The following is a 20326-nucleotide window of genomic DNA, read 5'->3' on the forward strand; positions in this document are numbered from 1 at the left end:
AACTTGTTCTGTGTTATTTAATGACAAGAACTTAATTTTTACGGGGTTGTCCATTGTATTCATTGGTTTTATTAGACCAAAGTTTGAGATTAACTTAGTACTCTAGAATGGTTACCACCTATCTGGCGAAAAAGGTGTCCAGATTAAATAGGTGTTTCTTGTTTAACGAATATGCTAGTCTTAAAAAACAAAATCTTTGTATTCTTTGTACTTTTAATTTCAGTACAGTAACATCATCAAAAATGAAATCATGAAATGCAGTGGTTGCCTAAACAAAAAAGGTTGACAGATGCTTGCTAAATTAGCCAGTTTTGAGATATCACATAATAATAATAATAATAATTTTATAAAGCGCCTTTCATGACAAGTCATCATAAAGCACTGTACATGAACACAAATAAAAATCGGCAATAAGAAAGTGTATCAAACATTAAATCAAAAAGAAAAAAAGCCTGTTTAAACAAGTACAAGTACGTTTTAAGGCGAGATTTAAAAGCACCCAAGGATTCAGAGTCCCTTGTTTCTTTGGGAAGGGCATTCCACAACCTAGGGACATGGGAACAGAAGAGTCGAGCATCAGTGGACCGCAAATTGCGTCTAGGGGTATAGACAAAAGGTCAGTTATGTAAGGGGGAGACACACCCTTCAAGGCTTTAAAAGTCATTAGCAAGATTTTAAAATCCATGCAAAACTTAAGCCAACTTAAGGATTCCAGAAGAGGGGTAACATGATCACCGGATCGAGACCTAGTCAAAACCCTGTCTGCTGAGTTTTGAACATACTGCAATTTGTTTAGGGTGTTTTTGGAAACCCCAGCAAGCAGGGCATTACAATAGTCAAGTCTGGACAAGACACAGGCATGGACCAGCTTCTCCGTAGCAGGCATAGAGAGAACAGGGCATAGCTGGCCAATATTCCCAAGCTGTATTTCGTACATGAGGCTCAAAAGTTAAGCTAGGGTCAAAAATAACCCCCAATTTTTTTCATTTTAGAGCAAAACTCAGTCTTTACACCATCGATAGCCATGAACCTAGTAACATGACCTGCCTTATCATGGTTCAATTGCAAAAAATGTTGTTGCATCCAAAGTTTAATATCAGTTATACAATCAGTAAACATGGAAACAGCCATAAGTACTAGAAAACCCAGACAACTTACTGCAGGAACAATTGTACCACATTTTTTTCTCAGTTCTTATTTGTGGACAAAGTGTTCAGAATCAGAATTAACTCTAGATTGGGTAATGTAATTAGCTTGAATATTTTGAGTGTTAGTATTTTCAATGCATTTGCTCCTCCATAATGAGATAAATGTTTAAGAGTAGGCCATTCATTTGAAGGGTAGTCCAGATATTATCAGATTGGCAGCTCCTTATGGTAAATTATTCACAGGTCACTATGCAGGTCAAGACAATTTCCAAACTAATCGAATCAGAGTATCAGTTTCTAAACCAGCTTGCTTTCTTTTTTTAACTTCATGTTTCACATATTATCATTGGTGGTGTTTTCTTGGAACCAGGAAAACTGTCTATTAGTGTTACTTTAAAGAAAAACAAAATAAAACTGAAACACGTCACAAATCTGAACTAAATGAAACAGTATAAACCTGCCCAAGTGCATCAACACAACCAATAACAAAGCTAACATGAAATACTAGTGTTGGCTGAACACTGAGCGCACAGCAAGCAGACTTGGCAAACAGATATCACAAGAATGTTTAAGAGTTCAATACAGTAATCTTGAAGCTTGGAGGGTGAAAAAGATGTGCGAGTCTTGGAAAGATCATATACAAGGACATTGGACACATTGGACACAGTATTGGGCTAACCAATTACAGTAATGTCACACCCATAGAATTTAACAATTTCAAAAATGAAAAAAAGCCTACAAAAAGAGTATACAATATTAGTAGACTGATTTTAATAATAATGTATTTATTTCTCCTTTGCAGTTCTAGAAAATACAAACCCTGGTAAATACAAAATCCTTAAAGTAGATTTAAAAAAGAAAACCAGGCTTTAACAAAGTATATAAAAAGATCCCAGTTTTTTAACAACTGTACAGTACACAACAAACAGTCAGTACATCTTTAAATGTAAGGCACAAAATGGGGTAACAGTGAACTAACTTATTAAAGAACATTTATAATAAACTATGTCAAATGCCAAATATAGGATTTGTTTTGTAATATATAATATAAAAAGTGCTGATTCTTCACTGTTTTAATCCGAGTTCAGAGTGAGGCAGACCCCCTGCAGTACCCAGTGGGAGATGTGTTTTGTGGTGTAAAGATCAGAATCAAACACCAGGCCGACTCCCATTGCATTTCTTCTCATGGATGTGGTGTACACAGGCGTCCTCAATGTGTTCTGCAAGGAGGGGATAGAGGGAATGTTAACAGGGGCAGCACCTTCAAGAAAACACTTCAGATCTCCAGTCACTAGCACTTCTGGTGTGACCTATTTTAATGCACCTGGTTTTACCAAAAAAGCCATAATACTTGGTAGGATGGTTATGTAGCTATATCTCAAAGTACAGAATTGCAGGAATCAAGGGATCTAAACTTTTTATGTTTTCCTTTTGAAGACAATTAGCTTTCAATTATGCAAAAACATTCTAAAGCACAACTGTCCTGTAGTAGACCTCAGGTTTGTGCACGAGTTCACATTACCTATTTGTATTTAAGTGTACCTCCTGTGTGACAATTTAACCTCCTGCAGAACATGAACATGAAGCAACAAGGCTTTTAAAATATATATAGATTTTTTATGTCTTGCTGATTGCCATCTATATGTACTGAACATTAATAAAATATTTTTACCTGCAGTGATGCTTAAACCTAAAATATACTTTATAAAAACTGTTATTTATAGCATGTAAAGACGCACAAATAACAGTATCCCATTAATTGAATACCCAGTAAACTTCAGACAAAGTAAAAAATAATTTCATTTGAAAATGTGGTTTGTTTCGTACCTGAAGTTTGAGGCGGTGCGACTCAGTGGGAATGACTTTAAGAACGGGCAGTTCGACCACCAGGACTTTGGGTTTACTCCTGATTAAACATGACTTCTCAGTGCTCCAGTCAGCCCCTTCAAGATAAAGACCTGACACAAAACATCCTGCAACAGGACAAGAGGAATCCACAATAGTCCACAATACAACAGGTCAACGGCTGGTTTCACATACCACGATTAGCACTACCATTAGTTAGTGCAGGAATAGTGCTAACTGGGTTCTGTGAAATCAGCCACAACACTTTCAACGCTGGTGATTTTGTACATCTTTTAAGTTTGTAGGTTAGCTGTATAGCCATAAAAAAAAAAAAAACTCTCACTCTAACAAATTGTGCATTCATTTGTTGTTTCATAGATTGAAACTAAACTTATTTCATTTGACACACACCACACGAAGATGGTTAACTGCTTTATTACACTGTAGGAGTATGCATTAAATAATTATGTAAGACTAGGTCCTGACCTTTCAGACCGTTACAATGTGCTCACTGTTACCCCACAAAGGACGTTTGTAAAGGAAAGGTAAAAATGGATGTAGACTGGAGATACAGTAGTAACTGTGTCAAGGCTGTGGTGTGTACCTTGCCCCGGTCTCTCTGTGACCTCCTCAGCAGTGTGGTACTTGGTGACCTGTGTGTACAGGGTGGAGCGGTCAAGGGGCCAGCCATTCTTCCTGCAGGTGGCCTGGACCAGGGCTGTGAGGTAGGACTCGGGAATGTGCAGCCCAGACAGCCACATGACAGTGGGCTCTCCCTCATCAATCTGGAGGAAAACATGAACCATTTGTAAAACTGGAGGCAGTTTTAGAGTCATATTTAAAACAATAATGTACAACAGATCGGTCATGCACACAGGCAAGTTAGTAACTTGCTATCTGGTCCTAGCCCTTTTGTGTAAATAACTTGATGTAATGTACTGGATAATAGTTTTTAACACAGATTTATTTATTTTCTTCAGTTTTAATACCAGAACACTTATCAGGCCAGCAGGTACACCTTATTCACTTAAATGAGACAAAGTAATACTAACCCATGTGCTGTACTGGTCAAACCTCTTCTTGAAATGGAGCATCCAGTTCCCCAGGGATTTGAGTGTATCTGGTGCCAGCTTTCTCCAGATGACTGGAATCTGCCCATTGAAGAGGGCGCGAGCCACCTCATCCAGCTCGCTGCTCATGCCAACCTCTCCCGCCAGCGCCTGATGAACACAGAGAGATGGCTCTGAGCAACAAAGCCCTGTACTGTATACCATCAAGGTCTCCAGAGCAGTTTCAAATCAAAAAGAAGCAACACATCTTGGTGGTGTTTTCAGATTCAGGACAATACAAATCACACATTGACATTTACATCTGTACATTGAAAGTACTATAGTATTCTACAGCATGCTATACCCTGTTACAAAGACAGGTGCATATTATTTGCTTAAAAAAACAAGCATGTATGGAAGATCCTGAATAATGCAAGGCAGTGAAAGCCCAGTTTGTAACCCTGCCAAGCACGTACCCTCTGCAGCTCTGCCAGGGACCTGCCCATGCGCACTATGAGCTTGTTGAATCGCTCCACCTCCTGCAGAAGCACCACCGTTGTGGGGGAGATCTCCAGCCCCAACTTTTTGCGAATCAGATCAAGGTCGAACACTTTGGGCAGCTTGTTCTGGATGTCTTTGGCCACCTGGCTAATGTACTCATCACGGCTAATTCCACCACCCGTCTCTCCTGTCAAATGAAATAAATCAATGATGTCAATATCTCTTATTGAGCATGATTCCGACACATCTGGTAATGCTTGGAAACTGTTTTAGTGTTCAGTGCCTTGAGATGCTCACACTAAAGGTATGCATTGGACAGTACTGTATGGAGTATGGCTTTTTGCAGTTTATTTCCATACCTGTCTGTGGCTGCAGTTCTATCAGGTATTTCCACATGTCTCTGGCAGCCTGGGTGTAGTAACCGATTTCAGCATTAGGGTGAAGGCCAAACACTTCTGGAGTGTTAGCAAGTGGAAGAGATTCTATTTCCTCTATGGGATGAGATTCACACAAACACAACATTCAATTCAAGGGTTCGAGGAGGGAAATATATGTACTCAGCATGCACTAGAAAAGACTGGTGAAAACAGTACCCCCATTATGTTTTTATTTTGTATTATTTTTATAATTAATAAAAAAAAAAAAAAAAAAAAAAAGTATTCTTATTTAAAATAACAATTGTAATTCAAGTATTGTATAGTACTGAATTCACTTACATACAGGAGTTTGAATAAAACAAATTGTTACCTTGATCTTTTTTTTATTAACAAGCACTGCATAAACAAAATGATGAACCTGTTACAGTAGTGGTGCATGGTTTCCTTAGGAATGATTTCACTCTACACAGCTAGGAAATATATGCAGCTTCCTCTTAAAGCATTGTAATGCAGATGATGATCAGTCAGCACAGTGGATAATGCATGGGTTAGATATCAGCTTTACAGACTCACGACATAAATCCAGGCTTACCAACATAATCATCTTTGGGGCCGTCTTTTGGAATCTTGTAGTCAACCTCGTCATTTTGAAAGAAATGAAAAGGCTGGAAGGTGTCGAATATAAAATCCCCCAAATACTCATCCATGTACACCGTGAGAATCCTGCGATCAAAGCTGTCGATGGCTCGTCCTCCGTACATCACCTGGGAATGTGGTTTAACATGTGATGAGCTGAATGTGGGGATAACACTATGTCATGAAGTGACTATACACTGGAATCAATCTGAGATCACGTGCATGTGGAGGCAGCATGTGCTTTACCTCTCCGATGAGGTACTTCAGACTTCCCCATGGGATCTTGCTATCAGCTTGATCGAACGCTTTTGTTAGGTATGTATTCAATATCTCCATGCAGACCTAGATCAGGATTCAAAGTAATATTATTAATATTAATTCATCAACATAAATGTGTTTAATGGAATCAATTTACATTCTTAAAGAATGATTATTAGATTGTTTTGTTGTACTCAATTTCTTAAATAGACCCTAATAAGCATCTTGCTATGACTGGTCCTGAGGGGGGGCTTTGTAAGGGCTGGCACACTGGAGGGAGATGGTGATTACTGGTTTACAATGAGTGTCCATGAAAAAAATCGATACCTGGAAGTCAGACTCATTGAAATCGTAAGGAACGTTCCAGCCGATTTTTCCGTATTTCCTCCTCTCCTGCACCACAGCGTGAAAGAAGGCCAGCACATAGACCAGGGATTTGAAAGCAGGATGTGGGCACCCTTCCAGCATGTCAAAGGAGATCTTGAAGTATGTGGCTCTCATATTCAGCTTCAGCCCATTAGGTGGCTCAGTCACTACCTACAAAAAAACAAGGTTGTGAACAAGGGAATGTAATCCCCCAGGAAGAAAACTAAACAGCTACTGTACAAATGAAACAAAGCATTCTTTATCAGGGAGTCTTGGACTGAAGTTAGACTCACTAGGAAGGGGATTTAGTTGGATCTCAGAACAAGTAGATGACTGGATTTATTCCAAATGTGTTTTATTATTTATTTAGGTGAGGGAGTTAAGGACAAATAAAAGAAAAATGGCTATCATAAAATCATGGCATTAGGATTAGTTTATTTTGGCATGTGGCTATTCAAGAATATACTGATAAAAAAAAAAAAAGAAAAACATTCCACTAGAACAATTGAAATTCAACGGCTACCTTTAATGACTTCTGGAGTATTCCAATTGGGAAGTCCTTAGTCGGATCAGTGGTGAGCCACAACCGGAAATCAGGGTGGGGCTTGCTGATTCTCTCCAATGACTTCTCCAAGTCCTTGAGCCACTTGACCAGTAAGTGACAGTTCTGTAGCATTAGCCACTGTCCACGAGACACTGCAGTCTCCAGCAGCTGCAGGGCCACCTATTAGCAGACAAAGCGAACAACATGCAGGTTTGAAAGCACATCAGCACTGGTTTAAAAGTTAACCTTCACTTCAAAATATCTTGGACCTTGTTTCATGGAAACCCGATATATTGCGCACAGCCCCAGTGGTGCTGAAACCTTCTATCTGAGTGGATCGATCTGCACTTTCAAAGAGCAAAAGCCTTTTTTCCTGATGCAGAAAGTCTGATATCTATATATCAGCTCTTTTCTGTCTTGCCTGTCATTTCAAATAGGGAGGGTTAACCCCATCTAATCACTGCTGTGAGCGTTTTGTTCAGTACAAATGATTCTATAAAATGGGTAAATAATGACTAGTGTTTTAAATAGACGTTGCTTCAAGTAACTTAACCTAGAATGTGACATTACTGCCTTGTTGACTTTCTTACTTATTTATCTTAGATGCAATTTTTCATATGCTGTTGGTAATCCTAAGATGTTCATATTTCAGGCACTGTACCTTTTCTTGCCCTTGCCCCATTGCCAGGAACTTGAGCCTGCTCCCCCCGAAGCCTGTTCTCTCTGCCAGCTTCATGAGGTCACTGGCAGGGTCTGAGCCAGGGCTCAGGATAAACACGATGGGAGAATTGGGGGTGCTCTGATCGAATATGGCTTCAAAACTGATCACAGGAGGCTGGACATACCTGATACAAGGAAGACAGGAGAGACCACATGCTTACCATGTTACCTTTAAGTGGTGGCTCTGCTAGTTTTAATGAAAAACAACCAAAAAAAAGGTCACCTTTAGATTTTTTTAATGTACCACATGCTAAACATCTAAAATGCAAATGAGTTGTTTAACGACTTGCAAATATACGTACTAATCTAACACTGACATCTTCTATATTCCCAGCACTTCCAAACTGGTAAGTAAAGAGGCTTTGGATAGCTGTAATAAAATGAGGTCCCATCTGCTGCTTTGTTATTCTTGTTATCCACACGGGACACTAATTACTTTAGAATCAGAGGGAAACATCGAATGTCAGTGGCAGGTGTTTTTGAAGCAGCACTTTACAGTGAGTAATGGCTTCACTTGCTTGAGATTCTGCCAGTTACCCTTTCACATTTCACCAGAAGCAGCAGCAATGTAAAAATTGCATTACTGAAAAAAGGACTATGCTGTGTGCAGAAATAGTTTACTGGTCTGCTGTTTTGAGTGGAGTTATCTTTCCTATACTAAAATATCATTTATACCTGTATACAAGTCTGCAGTACTGAAAGGGTAATATTGTACAATTTTTTCAACAGCAACGTCAAAAAGTGTGGTACGGTACTGTAATAATCACCTGTAATGCCATCTGTATTATTTTTGTTGCCTTAAAACCATGACAGTCATGACAAAGAGATGACAGGCCATGCTGTTGGTAGCTCATTGCATTACACTAACTGAATCTGAAGGGAGTGTAAGCATTATTTCCTGACTTCTCACAGACTGGACATATGGGGGCGGCACCCCTACAATCTGGGCACTTACTTTTCTCCCATAGTCAGCGTTACATAATCAGTCACTGCCCGGTAGACTCGGTCGATGCGGAAACAGCGCAGCAGCAGCAGCTTCTGGAAGCTGGTCAGGTTGTCCTTGTATTTCATTGGAAAGGCAGCTTGTTCTGGGCTATCTAAATCATACCACTAGGAAGGAGGACAAAAAATAGTATGTACATGAAGTCAAGTTTTTAAAAAAAAAACACACACACACATTCGACATTCAGTACACAAATACTCCTATCGCTTTCCTGAAACAGGGTGAATTTTCATTAACTGTGGCTTCTTTACATGAGTTTAGATGAGCAGATTTTGAGTTTGTGCCTTTTATATAAGATGTGTAACTGCTGTCCTACCAGGACACCCCTAAAAACAAAACTTAAAGAGTTTTTCTGAACAGATGAGCAGTACAGCTCTTGGAAAGAAGAAGTGCGTTGCATTGATACAGTTTAGACTCCACTCTCCTGCATGTAGATTGTGATACTGCTGCAATACAGCACTGTGTTTTGATGATATCTTCAATATTCTCAGCTACTGTCTTCTGACTCCAGACAGTTCTAAGCTCACATTGGCTTTGACAGCAGTATTACTAGTGAGGTTTTGCAAAGATAACTCTTATCTGAAAAGTTGAAATAGACATATAAATGTCTCGCACAAAGAGGAGCATAAACAGATTTAGATTTGTTGATATAAAGGATTAAGAAGCTTGCTGACAAGTCAATGTATTAACCGTCACTTTAGCCACTGGTATTATCATTGGATTTGTGACTTTTTATATGTTGAATTTTGTTTGGTTTTGTTATAAAATGATTCAACAGTAAGCTAATCCGTTGAGGACTGGCACGTGTACCTCAAGATAAAGTACTGTTTTTGAAATTTGCAAGCAAAAAAACTGGCTTTGAAATGGACTTTCTTTGATGTTACCAACCACACTGCAACTCGTTCAACAGCTTAAGCTGTGTCACAACTAAACCATTGTAATTGATTCCGTGGATTTGCTTGTGGTTTCCTTCAATAATCAATAGTTCAATTGTATAATCATTAAAGGTATGGGGGATCACTTTTAGTGTGTCTGAAAAGTGTATACATGGACTGTGATTGAAGCATTTGGATCTGTCTTTATTAAGCGGCAATGCGCTCACTGCACTGCATTAGCCTTGTGCATGTGCTGACATTCAATCTTTTATTTTTGCTTGGTAAATGCACCTCTCCTTTAGGGCCCCACCACTGCCCTCCTCAGTCAGTATCAATGGTTCTAATAAAAGCAGATGTAATAGTTTGAGGCATGTTGACGGAAGCCTGAGAGACACAGAAGCACTCACTGATTTCCACTCTGCATCGTGTTTCTCAACATCGTCAGGCAGAGTGCCGCATTCCTGGGGGAAGAGCTCAGCCAGGCGGATAATGTCCTCCCAGCCCTGATCTGGGAGCCAGGGGCAGGGCTTCTTACGCTTGCTCTTCTCGAGGGAGAGGTTTCCTGGAGAAAGCCAGAGCAGGGAAGAGGGAGGGGTATCAGCACACATTAATTCACCTGGCATTGATCTGTCACTGCAGCACTATTACACTGCACTCCTACAGAGACACCCCTGCCGAAAGCACAATAGTGTAATCACCATGTTTTAACCATTTCAGAATCGCATATGTAACGCTGAAATGTGGCTATTCAACAGACTGCAGGTTATGTCATACCAAGACATGCCTGATCATTCAGGGGTTCAAGATTAAAAGGAATACAGGATCTAAAGCTGTGCCAATGCAGGAGATGCTCAGATTGAATAATGAGTTCTGTTCTTGGCAAATTATGATCCTACACCATTGATAAAGATAATGCATACTATTTGGATGTCTGTAGTCATTTTGGTGTTAACCAGCTGCCTTAATTAAGAAAAGAAGATCATTTCTTAATTGACTAGATAGTAGCATCTAGAGCATTCACCTAACCTTGGGATCAAAAACAGGCAAACCACCTCAATACAGCCTGAATGTAGTTACAGATGCATTTCTACATCATCAGTGATGTGTATTAATCTTTCACAGCATGCACACTGTGTAATACATAGTTCCTAATATCCTGAATCACCAAAGACAGATCTGAGACTATCTGAGATTAATAATGAATATCACTTTTCAAATAAATAATTTGCAATGATCAAATGCATAATAGGTATAATATATATATATATATATATGGGTGGGACATACCCACCTCGTAAGTAACCCTGATCAGAGCATTAACTATATTCCTAATGTATAATTTATTAATATCAAAGCTGGTATTGCCTGGAAATCCCAGCACTTGCTGCGAACTACAGGAATTCTGCCGTACACTGCCATCCTGTGGTAGTATCCTGAAATTACAGTGATGTAAGAAACCCAAGAGCTGAAGAATACTTTTGCTTGACAACAAACCCAGTTCTCCTTATGTAATGGCCAGTGACAGAATGATAGGATGCTGCCTGGGAGGCTAGGGAGCAGAACCGGCAAGCTTTGTACCTCTGAGACAGCCACTTACAGCTCTCTCAGCAATGGGAGGTGAAGATGACGACGCTGTTCAAACAGCATTCTTAACCACCAAGAGCCAGGCGTTTGTTAAAGCCACATGCAATATCTTCTTAGCTTTTGGGGTTTAGAAGGCATGACATGTGGATGTAAAATGCTGTTTGTTTATTATTCAAAGTACATTAGTCTTAATGGTTAGGGATGGAGCTTGTGCTCATTTTATTAAAACAAGCATTCACAGATTCTCAAGTGGTGCAGGGTTATTATGGATGCTCATGCTTTTTCTGAGGTTGTGTGTTGTCACTAAATTCCCAGGGGGGGGTGAAGTCATATTGCTGCAGTTGCAAAGCCTGGCACAAAACCAGCATTTCTTGACAGTGCTATATTTTCAGAACAACTTTTGGGACTGCATTACCGGCTCACTGAATTTGGCACAGACAGGATGGATGCACAAGTCCCAGGACTCAGGGTATACTTATGCTGTCAGCTTAATCTTTTCTTTAGTCATAAATGCAGCACCGCGCTTTTTATTTATAACTCTATTGCAATAAATAATATATGTAGACCTTGACTCACAGCATCAGGCTGATGCTAAAATAATTGGTTTTATAAAGTGTCTAAATGTTTTTGTTTTTTTTATTGCACTCTTAAGTCAGAACTGAAGACAGCCTGGCATATCCCACTCAATATGTATTGAGGTTAATATTTTCATCAAGAATGACTACTGTTCTTATAGTATACTAACTGTTACACCACTGTTTTGCTTATCACACTGCCTTACCCTTCAGAAAGAAGTCCAGTTCAGTCTGGGGTGCTCTGAATTCTGCCTGTTCTATCTTGATGGTCATATTAAATGAGAACAGCAGCTTATGTTTCTCAAACAAACCTGCAAAGATTAAACATAAAAAGCATATACTAACAATATACCATGTTTAAGATAGATAAATATAAATATAGACAGATAGATAGATATTTGAATGGGCTCTACTAACCTGTGCAGCCATAGTTATAGACATTATAAGTCAGAGTGTCCATAATGTTTCTCAGTCTTTTTTGCAGAATGGAGTCTGGCAGAGATTTACGCAGAGAGAAATCAAAGACCTCCAGGTACGATGCCAGCGAGTACTGGTACATGGTGTTTACCAGCGCCATCTCAGCCAGCACGAAGAATAAAATGGCACCTCTCTTGGCAGCAGGCCTGTACCCATCACGGAGCTTGTCGATATCCACTGCTGTTTTCCCTGCCAGTTTCAATTTCTCTGAGACCTAACAGAAGTAAGTAATTAGTTTAGGAAGTGATCTAAGAATGTCTACATCTCCCTTATTTATAGAAAAAAAAAGGAATGTGTTCTGTGTTTCTGCTGTCTCCCGTCCCTAACCTCTGTGGCCTTGGTTTTGGTCTCCTCCAGGGTGTGGACGAGCTCTACATTGTCCAGCATGTTTCCTGTGGAAGTGGCCAGCTCTCGGAGCAGAGAGTCCTCCAGGTCCTTCAGTAACTTCTTGTTCTCGCTGGTCTCCTGAATGAGACGCTCTCTCTGCTCTTCAAGCTCCTTGCGCTCAAACCCCACGATCACACTCAGCAGTTGGTCCTCCAGCCCTTTCAATGTAACTGCAAAAAGATTGAAATAACATCACACTCCCGTCACAAAATTGTGGATTAGACTATATCGGTAACAATCATTACACATATTTAAATATGGAGCTTGACAAAATAGTTAATGATGTCTGATCTATCTTTTACCTGTGTAGTTAATGACCATTGCTTTTCCAAATACTGATGGGGAGTATTTTGGATTTGCCAGTTTGGTGTTGAGGTAGAGTTTAAAGTTTGGGTCGTAGTCTACTTCCTTGTCCCCAAGCAGAATAATCTGGCGACCTTGAGCGCCTTTAATGTTCTTTTCCAGAACGTTGTCAATCACTGGATCGATGTACTCATCCACATCTTGGAAAAGGAATGGGAAGCCATACTTAATAGCCATTTCCAGCTGCTTGAGGAAATCTGGATCGTTAAATGATGAGACCTAAAAACAGGTAGAAACAGACTTTAAAACAAAAAGGTTATGCAGTTGCCCAATTATTGTTGTAATCCCAAATCACAAATTTAGCCTCAATTATTCCAAATCAGTTACCTGCCCACTAAAAAACGATCCAGCCATAAGATTTTAACAACATGAGTAAACTGTGCTGCCAAATACTAGAATTTGACCAACATTTTAAAATAATGATCAGGGGCTAGTTTCACAAAGCAGTTTGCTAAATCCAATTCATTTCCATACATTTTGTTTTTAAGTAACACGTTTATCCTTGAATCACATAGACTTGCCGAGTGGATTGCTACTAAACTTTATTGTTCTATTTTAGCTATTCTAGCTATCAGTCTGCTAAGCGCTAGCAGTGCTTTTTGAAACTGGACCCAGATCGGTAAGAGGTAAAGAAAGGAAGAGCAGGAATTTTGCTGAAGCTCCAAACCAGCTCACACCTTCAGATTGTTCTTCTCCTCTTTCTTCTTGATCCAGTTCAAGGCTTGCTGCTGGGGGTCGATACACAGGGGGAAGCGGCTGGCCCGAGTGGTGAGAATGCCGTTCTGAACAGAGAGATCATCTGGGGGAAGGCCCTCTGATCCCCACCTGCAACACAACACAAGGGGAATGAATGATGCCTTTCAGACCTGTGCTGAAATGCCACCCTTCCATATTAGAACATATATACACAGTGTAATCCAGACTGGATATTTTTTTCACATTAAAACACTGAACATTTTCCTCACAGGATGTAGTAACAAACACAGACCTGCTGATCTCCACTTCATCAGTCAGCAGGTTCTCCACGCGGAATGGCTGGCTCAGAGGGATCCCCCTATTCAGCACGTCCTGCTGCCACTCCAGGTAGATCATTTCACTTCGGAAATCCCAGTTGAAGGCGCCCTGGTAGCTCAGGAAGCCAGCGCAGATCAGGCAGTCTCCCAGCAGCCTCACCCTCCTCAGCTTCAGCTCCTCAAGATCATTGGTCCATCTGAGTGGACCGAAAAATACCCCCAGTCAATCTCTTTTATCAATACCACGTTTTATAAGACAAGTCTGTTCATTTCCAGTTCAGCCTTGAATTTGTCATGTCTTTCACAGACAAAAAATTGGATTTCTATGTTTCTAAACCCATACAGAGTTGTCAGGTTTTTTTACGCGTTTATTTTGGTAACAGATCCATATCTTTTTTGACTCGCTTAATTTGAAAAGGGATTTTTGGCAAGTAAAACAAGGCAGTATTCATCATTGTATACATGGTAAGTCTATGTGAAAACGACTTTTTACAGTCACCACTAAGGGGTCTTTGTGCTTCATTCTTAATAGGAACAAAAAGCCTGCTGATCTCTGCAGAGAAGGGACAGACAGCAGCACCCAAACTCACTCTCCACTGCCCCCTTGTGGTTTCCTAACAGATTTTTCACTATAACTGTCAAATGGTACATAAACAAAAAAAATCTCATATACAAATGATTTAGGTGACTACATTTCACAGTGAAGTCGTACATCTTCTATACCTAATGTTTTCTGAGCCCAATCCTGAGATGAGCTTGTCTGCAGCGATCAGCCTCCTCTCCATGATCTCTGCTTCCTCCTGCAGCTGCTGCTTCTCTCTTATGGCGGCCTCATATTTTTCCCCGAGAGCCTTTAACTCTCTCTGTATGGTCGCCAGCTCGTTCTGAATCCTCTCCAGCTCTCGCTTGCTCTGGAAATAGTTTCTTTCCAGTCTGGCCACCTGTGAAGACAGTGGGAGTGTTAATGGGGAAACAGTGGACATGAGAAGCAGGTTTGGGGTACATCAAAGAAAATGCTGCTTCAGACAACCAGTGTTGTTAACACATTAAAAGGGTGCAAGGCCGTGGTGATGATGTTTAGAATGCACCAAATTACTAATCAAATCTACATCTCAGACCACAATCCAGAAATGCCTTTGAAACGTTTTTCAGTTTCCAAACCTGTCCTACCTTTTCTCTCTTGGGTTTGATCTCCCTGGCTACGTCGCAGTAACCCATCACTGCCTCCACAAACTTCAGCATTCCAGACCCAGCTCTGCTGATGCCCTGCATTTCTTCAAACGTTGTGTTCAAGTTCTTCAAGAATCCTAAGACAAAGATTGCACAATGTTACCTCACTCTGCTCAGGATGCATCCTGGCATTCAGGAAGGAAGTCAGCAGAGGCTGAAAACAGGTGTGTTGTTTTGAAAACATTTTATTTAGGACAAAACGGCTAATAAAAATGAGCTTAAACTTACCATTCAGTTGTCAAATTCTGTAATATGGTGTTTATAACATTTTAAAATCATACCTAATGGCCAAATGTTGTAATTTCAAATCAAAATTTTCAGCACACCCCTTAATATAGCAGTGCACAACCCTGGCCAAGTTTCATTCCAGTGTCTTAGTTCCTATCATCTTCAGTGGCTTTACCTCTCACGGTTTTGACTTGGTTCACAGAGATGGCATCACAGTCCATCTCCATGAGGGATCGCAGGAAGTTGGCCTCCGACATCATTCCTTTAGCGCTTTTCCAGCTGATCTCTTTATGGCCTCTCATCACAAGGATGCACTCGCACACCACCTGCACCTGCTTGGGAGGCTTGGCGAAGGATCTGGAAAGCATGTTAAACAATGGCTTCATTACGCCTCCAGTCACTTTCACAGCATTCTGAAGCACTGCTAAGGCTGGCTAGTTTCCAAAGTCTGTTCTTCTCTAAACACGTTCATTATCACTCTCCAGTCAATTGCTTTTCGAAGGCAAGTGCAAAGTTGCCAGCATGCTGAGCCTCTCAACCCTCAGAGACACAAACCGGAAATAATTTACAATGTCAGGAGCATGTAATTAAATTGCGGTGTTTCTATTGAGAAAGCTGTAATTGGTTTTGAAATTAAGCACTGGGCTTTTTCACAGCTTCGGTTACAAGTGCAATGGGTTTAGAGGGATGGTAAACGTATATTTACAGAAGAAAACTAAACGAAATGAATACCCCTCAGGATGACCTGGTTTCATTTTTAATGTGTACAGAAAGCAATATCCATCCTAGTGGTAATGCAAACTGTAAATGCAGGCACACTGCTATGGAATTGCATCAAGGACAGCTGAGAACTGTGCTTGACAGTTAACTTTCAAAGCTTTCAATCTTTAAATGACGCCTATAAAACTATTTGAAAGCCTCTGTTTGTACACCACTACCCCTACACTAAAACGCAATATGTAAAATAAAGACTGGGATTTACATAGGCAAAAACTGCACTGCAAATTGGTAAAAATAAATAAATAAATAAATAAACAATGTTTTACACTTGCACAGCAATCCAAAAAACAATCCATTAGCAGGTGGTCCATTGTACTACTTAAGACACAAATAACTAAATGAAAACCATACACAGGATCATACTTACATTTTCCTTTACAAGATGCATAAAGAAGAAAATGGATTCCAGGTAAACGCATGTACAGTGACAATTTAGATCAACGTGTTGATATTTTTCAACTTAGATCTATGTAAAGGAATTGTTTAGATTCCAGAAACCATAAATTTTATATATATATATATATATATATATATATATATATATATATATATATATATATATATATACACACATACATACATACATACATACATACATACATATATATATATATATATATATATATATATATATATATATATATATATATATATATATATATATATATAGTATATATAATAAATAATAGAAATGTCAGTACTGTGACATGTTTTGTTTATCCCTTATTTCTGTAAAAAGGCACATGAGATATTATTTCATATAGAAATATTTGGACAATTGTTGTATGCATTTTGTCATGCTAGTATATGCATATTGTAATTGTGTTTGTTCACTTAAAAGGAAGCTGAAATCCAGATTATACGGCAATCATATTTTACCTGGAGGAAACCTGCGTCACAATGTTGTTGGGGCAGAATCACTTGGATCCTTTAAGACCTAACTTGACAAAGTTCTGAGATCAACCAGCTACTAGGAAGCAGACAAGGTTAGAATGGTCTCGTTTATAAATGTTCTTGTGGTATTCTTAAGGTATTACCTGATCTCAGTGACGTCCGACTTCTCCAGGTCTTGCAGAGACAGCCTTGCAGCTTCCAGTGCAGGTAAAGCCTCAGCCAATGAGCTCTCTGCGTCCTTCTTCTCCACTGCGATCACCTTGTTCTGCTCTTCAATCTCCAGTGCTTTATCCTCTGCCAGTTTCTTCTTCTCCTCGGCTGCAAGTGTTTGGGATTACGGATGTCATGACCACATTTCTCATTCATCTTTAATTCACAAGCTGGTCCTGCATGCCATGGCAATTAAGCCATGAAACTGAACTAAAATTCCACACCACATTGCAGTGAGTGCGTTAAGTACCTGAGCGGCTCAGAGCAAGAATCTTTCCGCTCACTCGGATCACCAACGAAATCTGCTCTGTAGCATTCTGAGCTGCTCAGGGGGAGTGGAACAGAGCATGCCGTTAAGTGGGTTCTTTCACGGAGCTGCTCTGAGCGGCTCACTTACTTAACGCGCCTACTGGCAATGAGAGATTATCCACATTGCCCTAAGAACATACTGCACGTAGTGCCCATTCAATCCTTTGCCTTGAAAATGTATGTTTTCTCTATATTATAAATTAAGTTTAACCTGCATATTAGGATAACTCAAAAGTGGTCTTTAAATCAACTGTTGACTACATATGGAGGTGATCTAACTGGGAAAATATAGACAGTATACAGCGACTGATCTAGGTGGTGCTTCAAGCACCCACACCTACCGACAGCAGTATTGGTGGAGATCTCCATCAGCAGGGCCTCACAGGCTGTAGACTTCTCAGCTAAAACCACTTTCTGTTCAGCCAGCTTCAGGTTGAGATCAGCCAGCTGTAAACTGGCCTCCTTCAGTTTATCCAAGCCACCCTCCAGGCGTTTGCATTGGGCTAAAAAGCATAGACATTTCTGGTTACAATAACATCCATAAAGATGTGTTCTGGTCTGTGACACCACACTAATATATAAAGTGCTGTGCAGTTGTTCTGGGGTTTTAGTAACACCTAGTTTACATTTTTACCCAGGATGTATTGATCATTATCGTCCAGCAGTTTGGTGTATGTGCTGATGAAATCCAGGTAGTTTTTCGGAGTCACGTAGTTGCTGCGCCTCAGTTTCTGCAGGAATTTCTTACTGAAGTTCCCCACAGACTCATGTACCATACAGACATGTCCAATCACTGAGTCTGTGTGCTGGGAAGGGATCATCTGATTATCTCCTGTTGGGAAAACAATCATAAGGTTACAGAAAAAAAACAAGGTACTGTATATGCAAGTAAAAAAGACTGATCTCTGCTCAATAATGTTAATAATGGATATCGTTTTTTACTATATTAAACACCAATGTATTCATGTTGACGTGTATAGTGTAGTCTAGCAACTGCGTTTCCCTAAAGTTTGGCAAATCAGGTTTAATGATTTCACTGCTATTGACACTTGTAGATAAAGCATTAAGCTTACCGAGGAAGGACTGAGCAACGGCATGCAAAGCCTGTGGAGGCCATGGCAGAAACCAGTCAATCCCAGTGTTGTTCACCAGCCCTTTAAAAAGCATTCGATTTTAAAATCAGCCACAAAACAATTACAAGGAAAAAGAACAACTGCAGGGTTGGGACAGTGAAACCATTTCTACCTGGGAAATTTCTGCATCGGGTCCTCAATGTGTCGCCCACGGGGGACATGCCCAAGACGATGTGCAGGTTGTTGGCACTCTTGTTTACAAAATACTGCCAAACGCTTTCCTTGGCAGGTCCTACCCCATGTTTAGCAGCTTCATCCCGGACTTGTCCCAGAATAGATTCCTTCTCCTCATCTGGGAAAAGCGCTGGCACAATACCTGTCAGAGAAAGGTTTGTCAGCAGTGCTATTTGGATGTATTAGATAAAAAGCTAATTATTTTGTGTAAAGCCCTAGACACATTGACTAGCTTTTGAGAACGTTACTAGCATTTATTAGAAACAGTATGTTCATCATGTTTTAGCAGATGAAAGAAGGGCCATTATGTAATTTCCTGCCATTTGCCTTTCTGTCCAAAGTGTTTTCACTGCTGTAAATCACCTGATGTTAACATGTTATTGATCAGCTCCAGGAAACCCTCCTCTGCCACATGCCCATCAGTGAACAGAAAGACTGTCTTCTTGTTCTCAATGCCCAGCTTCAGGTACAGAGTCTTAAGATCTTCACGGAAGTTGGTCTCACCATAACCACGACTCAAGGTGATTTCAAACACCTGAAATGGTAAAAGTACAAAAAAAAAAAAAAAAAAAGCAAACAATTAATTGTATACCTTACCATAGACCAAGAGTCAGTCCTACAGGACTTTTTTTTAACAGAATCTCTTCCTGCATTCTTTGGGTCATTTACCTCACATCCAGCTGTAAATGCAGCAAGTTTTGTTAAGGATTGCTTCCCAGATCCTCCCACGCCCACAAGCAGAGCGTGCCCACGGGTTATTCTGATGATTCGGTGGACACGTGTTAAGTGCTCCAGTGCGTCGTCAAACAGAACCAAGTTCATGTGTGTTTTTGTCTCGTTGTACTCTTCAAGAATTTCCTAAAATGCAATTTAAATGAAATGAATACATACAGATTATTAATTTTGAGCAACTGATCAATTTAAGCTCCACTGTTCTGACCAGATGAGGACCAGTAAACAGACACAAAGAATATGGTTGAATGTGCGATATCAAAACCTTAATTTTACAAAACTAGAACCAAACGACTACAGTTAACGGCCCGCTGTTCTGAAATCATTGTGAAGTACCTGAAATAAAGCTTTGGCTGCAACATAGTCCTGAATGTCTTCATACACTCGGGGTTCTGCATCGTTCAGTGCTGTCCTGTAGTCTCCAAACAGAATGGGATCTCTCAGAACCGTCTCCATCCCAGCTTTAAAATGCTCTTCGATTAAGTTCTTGATATGGTCTTGAACCTTAAAATGGAGAGGCATGGTTCATTATAAGAACGCACGAGACGCTGTGTGGAGTGTTGTAGATGACTCTGCTGCCCTTTCACATGGTGGCACTAGAGAAACACTTCTGGTTGACTCACCAGTGTTTTGTCAGTTTCGTTGATGAGCCTGTCGTGAAAAACTCGGAGACACTCGTTCCTCCAGACTCTGACAAACTGGGCGACAGTGAGGAATCTGCAAAGTGGGTTTGAAAAATCAAGTTAAAAAAGCCATTATTCTAAATCTCATAGGAACGTCATTATAATACACGAAGTTGGATGGCTTAGTATTCCAGTAAAGCTAAATCACATGGGTTACAGTGCTGCTTCATGACCTGCCAAGAGGAAAAATATAGAATATACATGTTATTATTCACTTAACGAGAATGGCTTT

At 40.1% G+C, this 20326-nt stretch overlaps 1 protein-coding gene across 1 annotated transcript in view; it reads right to left on the reverse strand.

Moving 5' to 3' along the window:
- Nucleotides 1–86: 86 nt before the first annotated feature.
- LOC121297013 (dynein heavy chain 10, axonemal-like) overlaps nt 87–20326 on the reverse strand; it is a 38750-nt gene continuing 18510 nt past the window's right edge. The window contains 31 exon segments of the mRNA XM_041223023.1: nt 87–2368; nt 2976–3121; nt 3598–3778; nt 4046–4213; nt 4519–4730; nt 4903–5034; nt 5513–5684; nt 5803–5898; nt 6142–6351; nt 6704–6904; nt 7386–7569; nt 8400–8554; nt 9730–9884; nt 11688–11792; nt 11899–12172; nt 12286–12515; nt 12648–12927; nt 13386–13533; nt 13697–13918; nt 14445–14662; nt 14892–15028; nt 15355–15536; nt 16997–17171; nt 17714–17875; nt 18007–18204; nt 18446–18526; nt 18618–18821; nt 19043–19214; nt 19349–19537; nt 19748–19915; nt 20035–20128. Of these exon segments, the coding sequence (XP_041078957.1) occupies nt 2222–2368; nt 2976–3121; nt 3598–3778; nt 4046–4213; nt 4519–4730; nt 4903–5034; nt 5513–5684; nt 5803–5898; nt 6142–6351; nt 6704–6904; nt 7386–7569; nt 8400–8554; nt 9730–9884; nt 11688–11792; nt 11899–12172; nt 12286–12515; nt 12648–12927; nt 13386–13533; nt 13697–13918; nt 14445–14662; nt 14892–15028; nt 15355–15536; nt 16997–17171; nt 17714–17875; nt 18007–18204; nt 18446–18526; nt 18618–18821; nt 19043–19214; nt 19349–19537; nt 19748–19915; nt 20035–20128 (5398 nt within the window). The 3' untranslated portion in view covers nt 87–2221.

This window comes from Polyodon spathula, chromosome 22 (assembly GCF_017654505.1).
Source record: "Polyodon spathula isolate WHYD16114869_AA chromosome 22, ASM1765450v1, whole genome shotgun sequence".
NCBI classification, from domain to species: Eukaryota; Metazoa; Chordata; class Actinopteri; order Acipenseriformes; family Polyodontidae; genus Polyodon; species Polyodon spathula.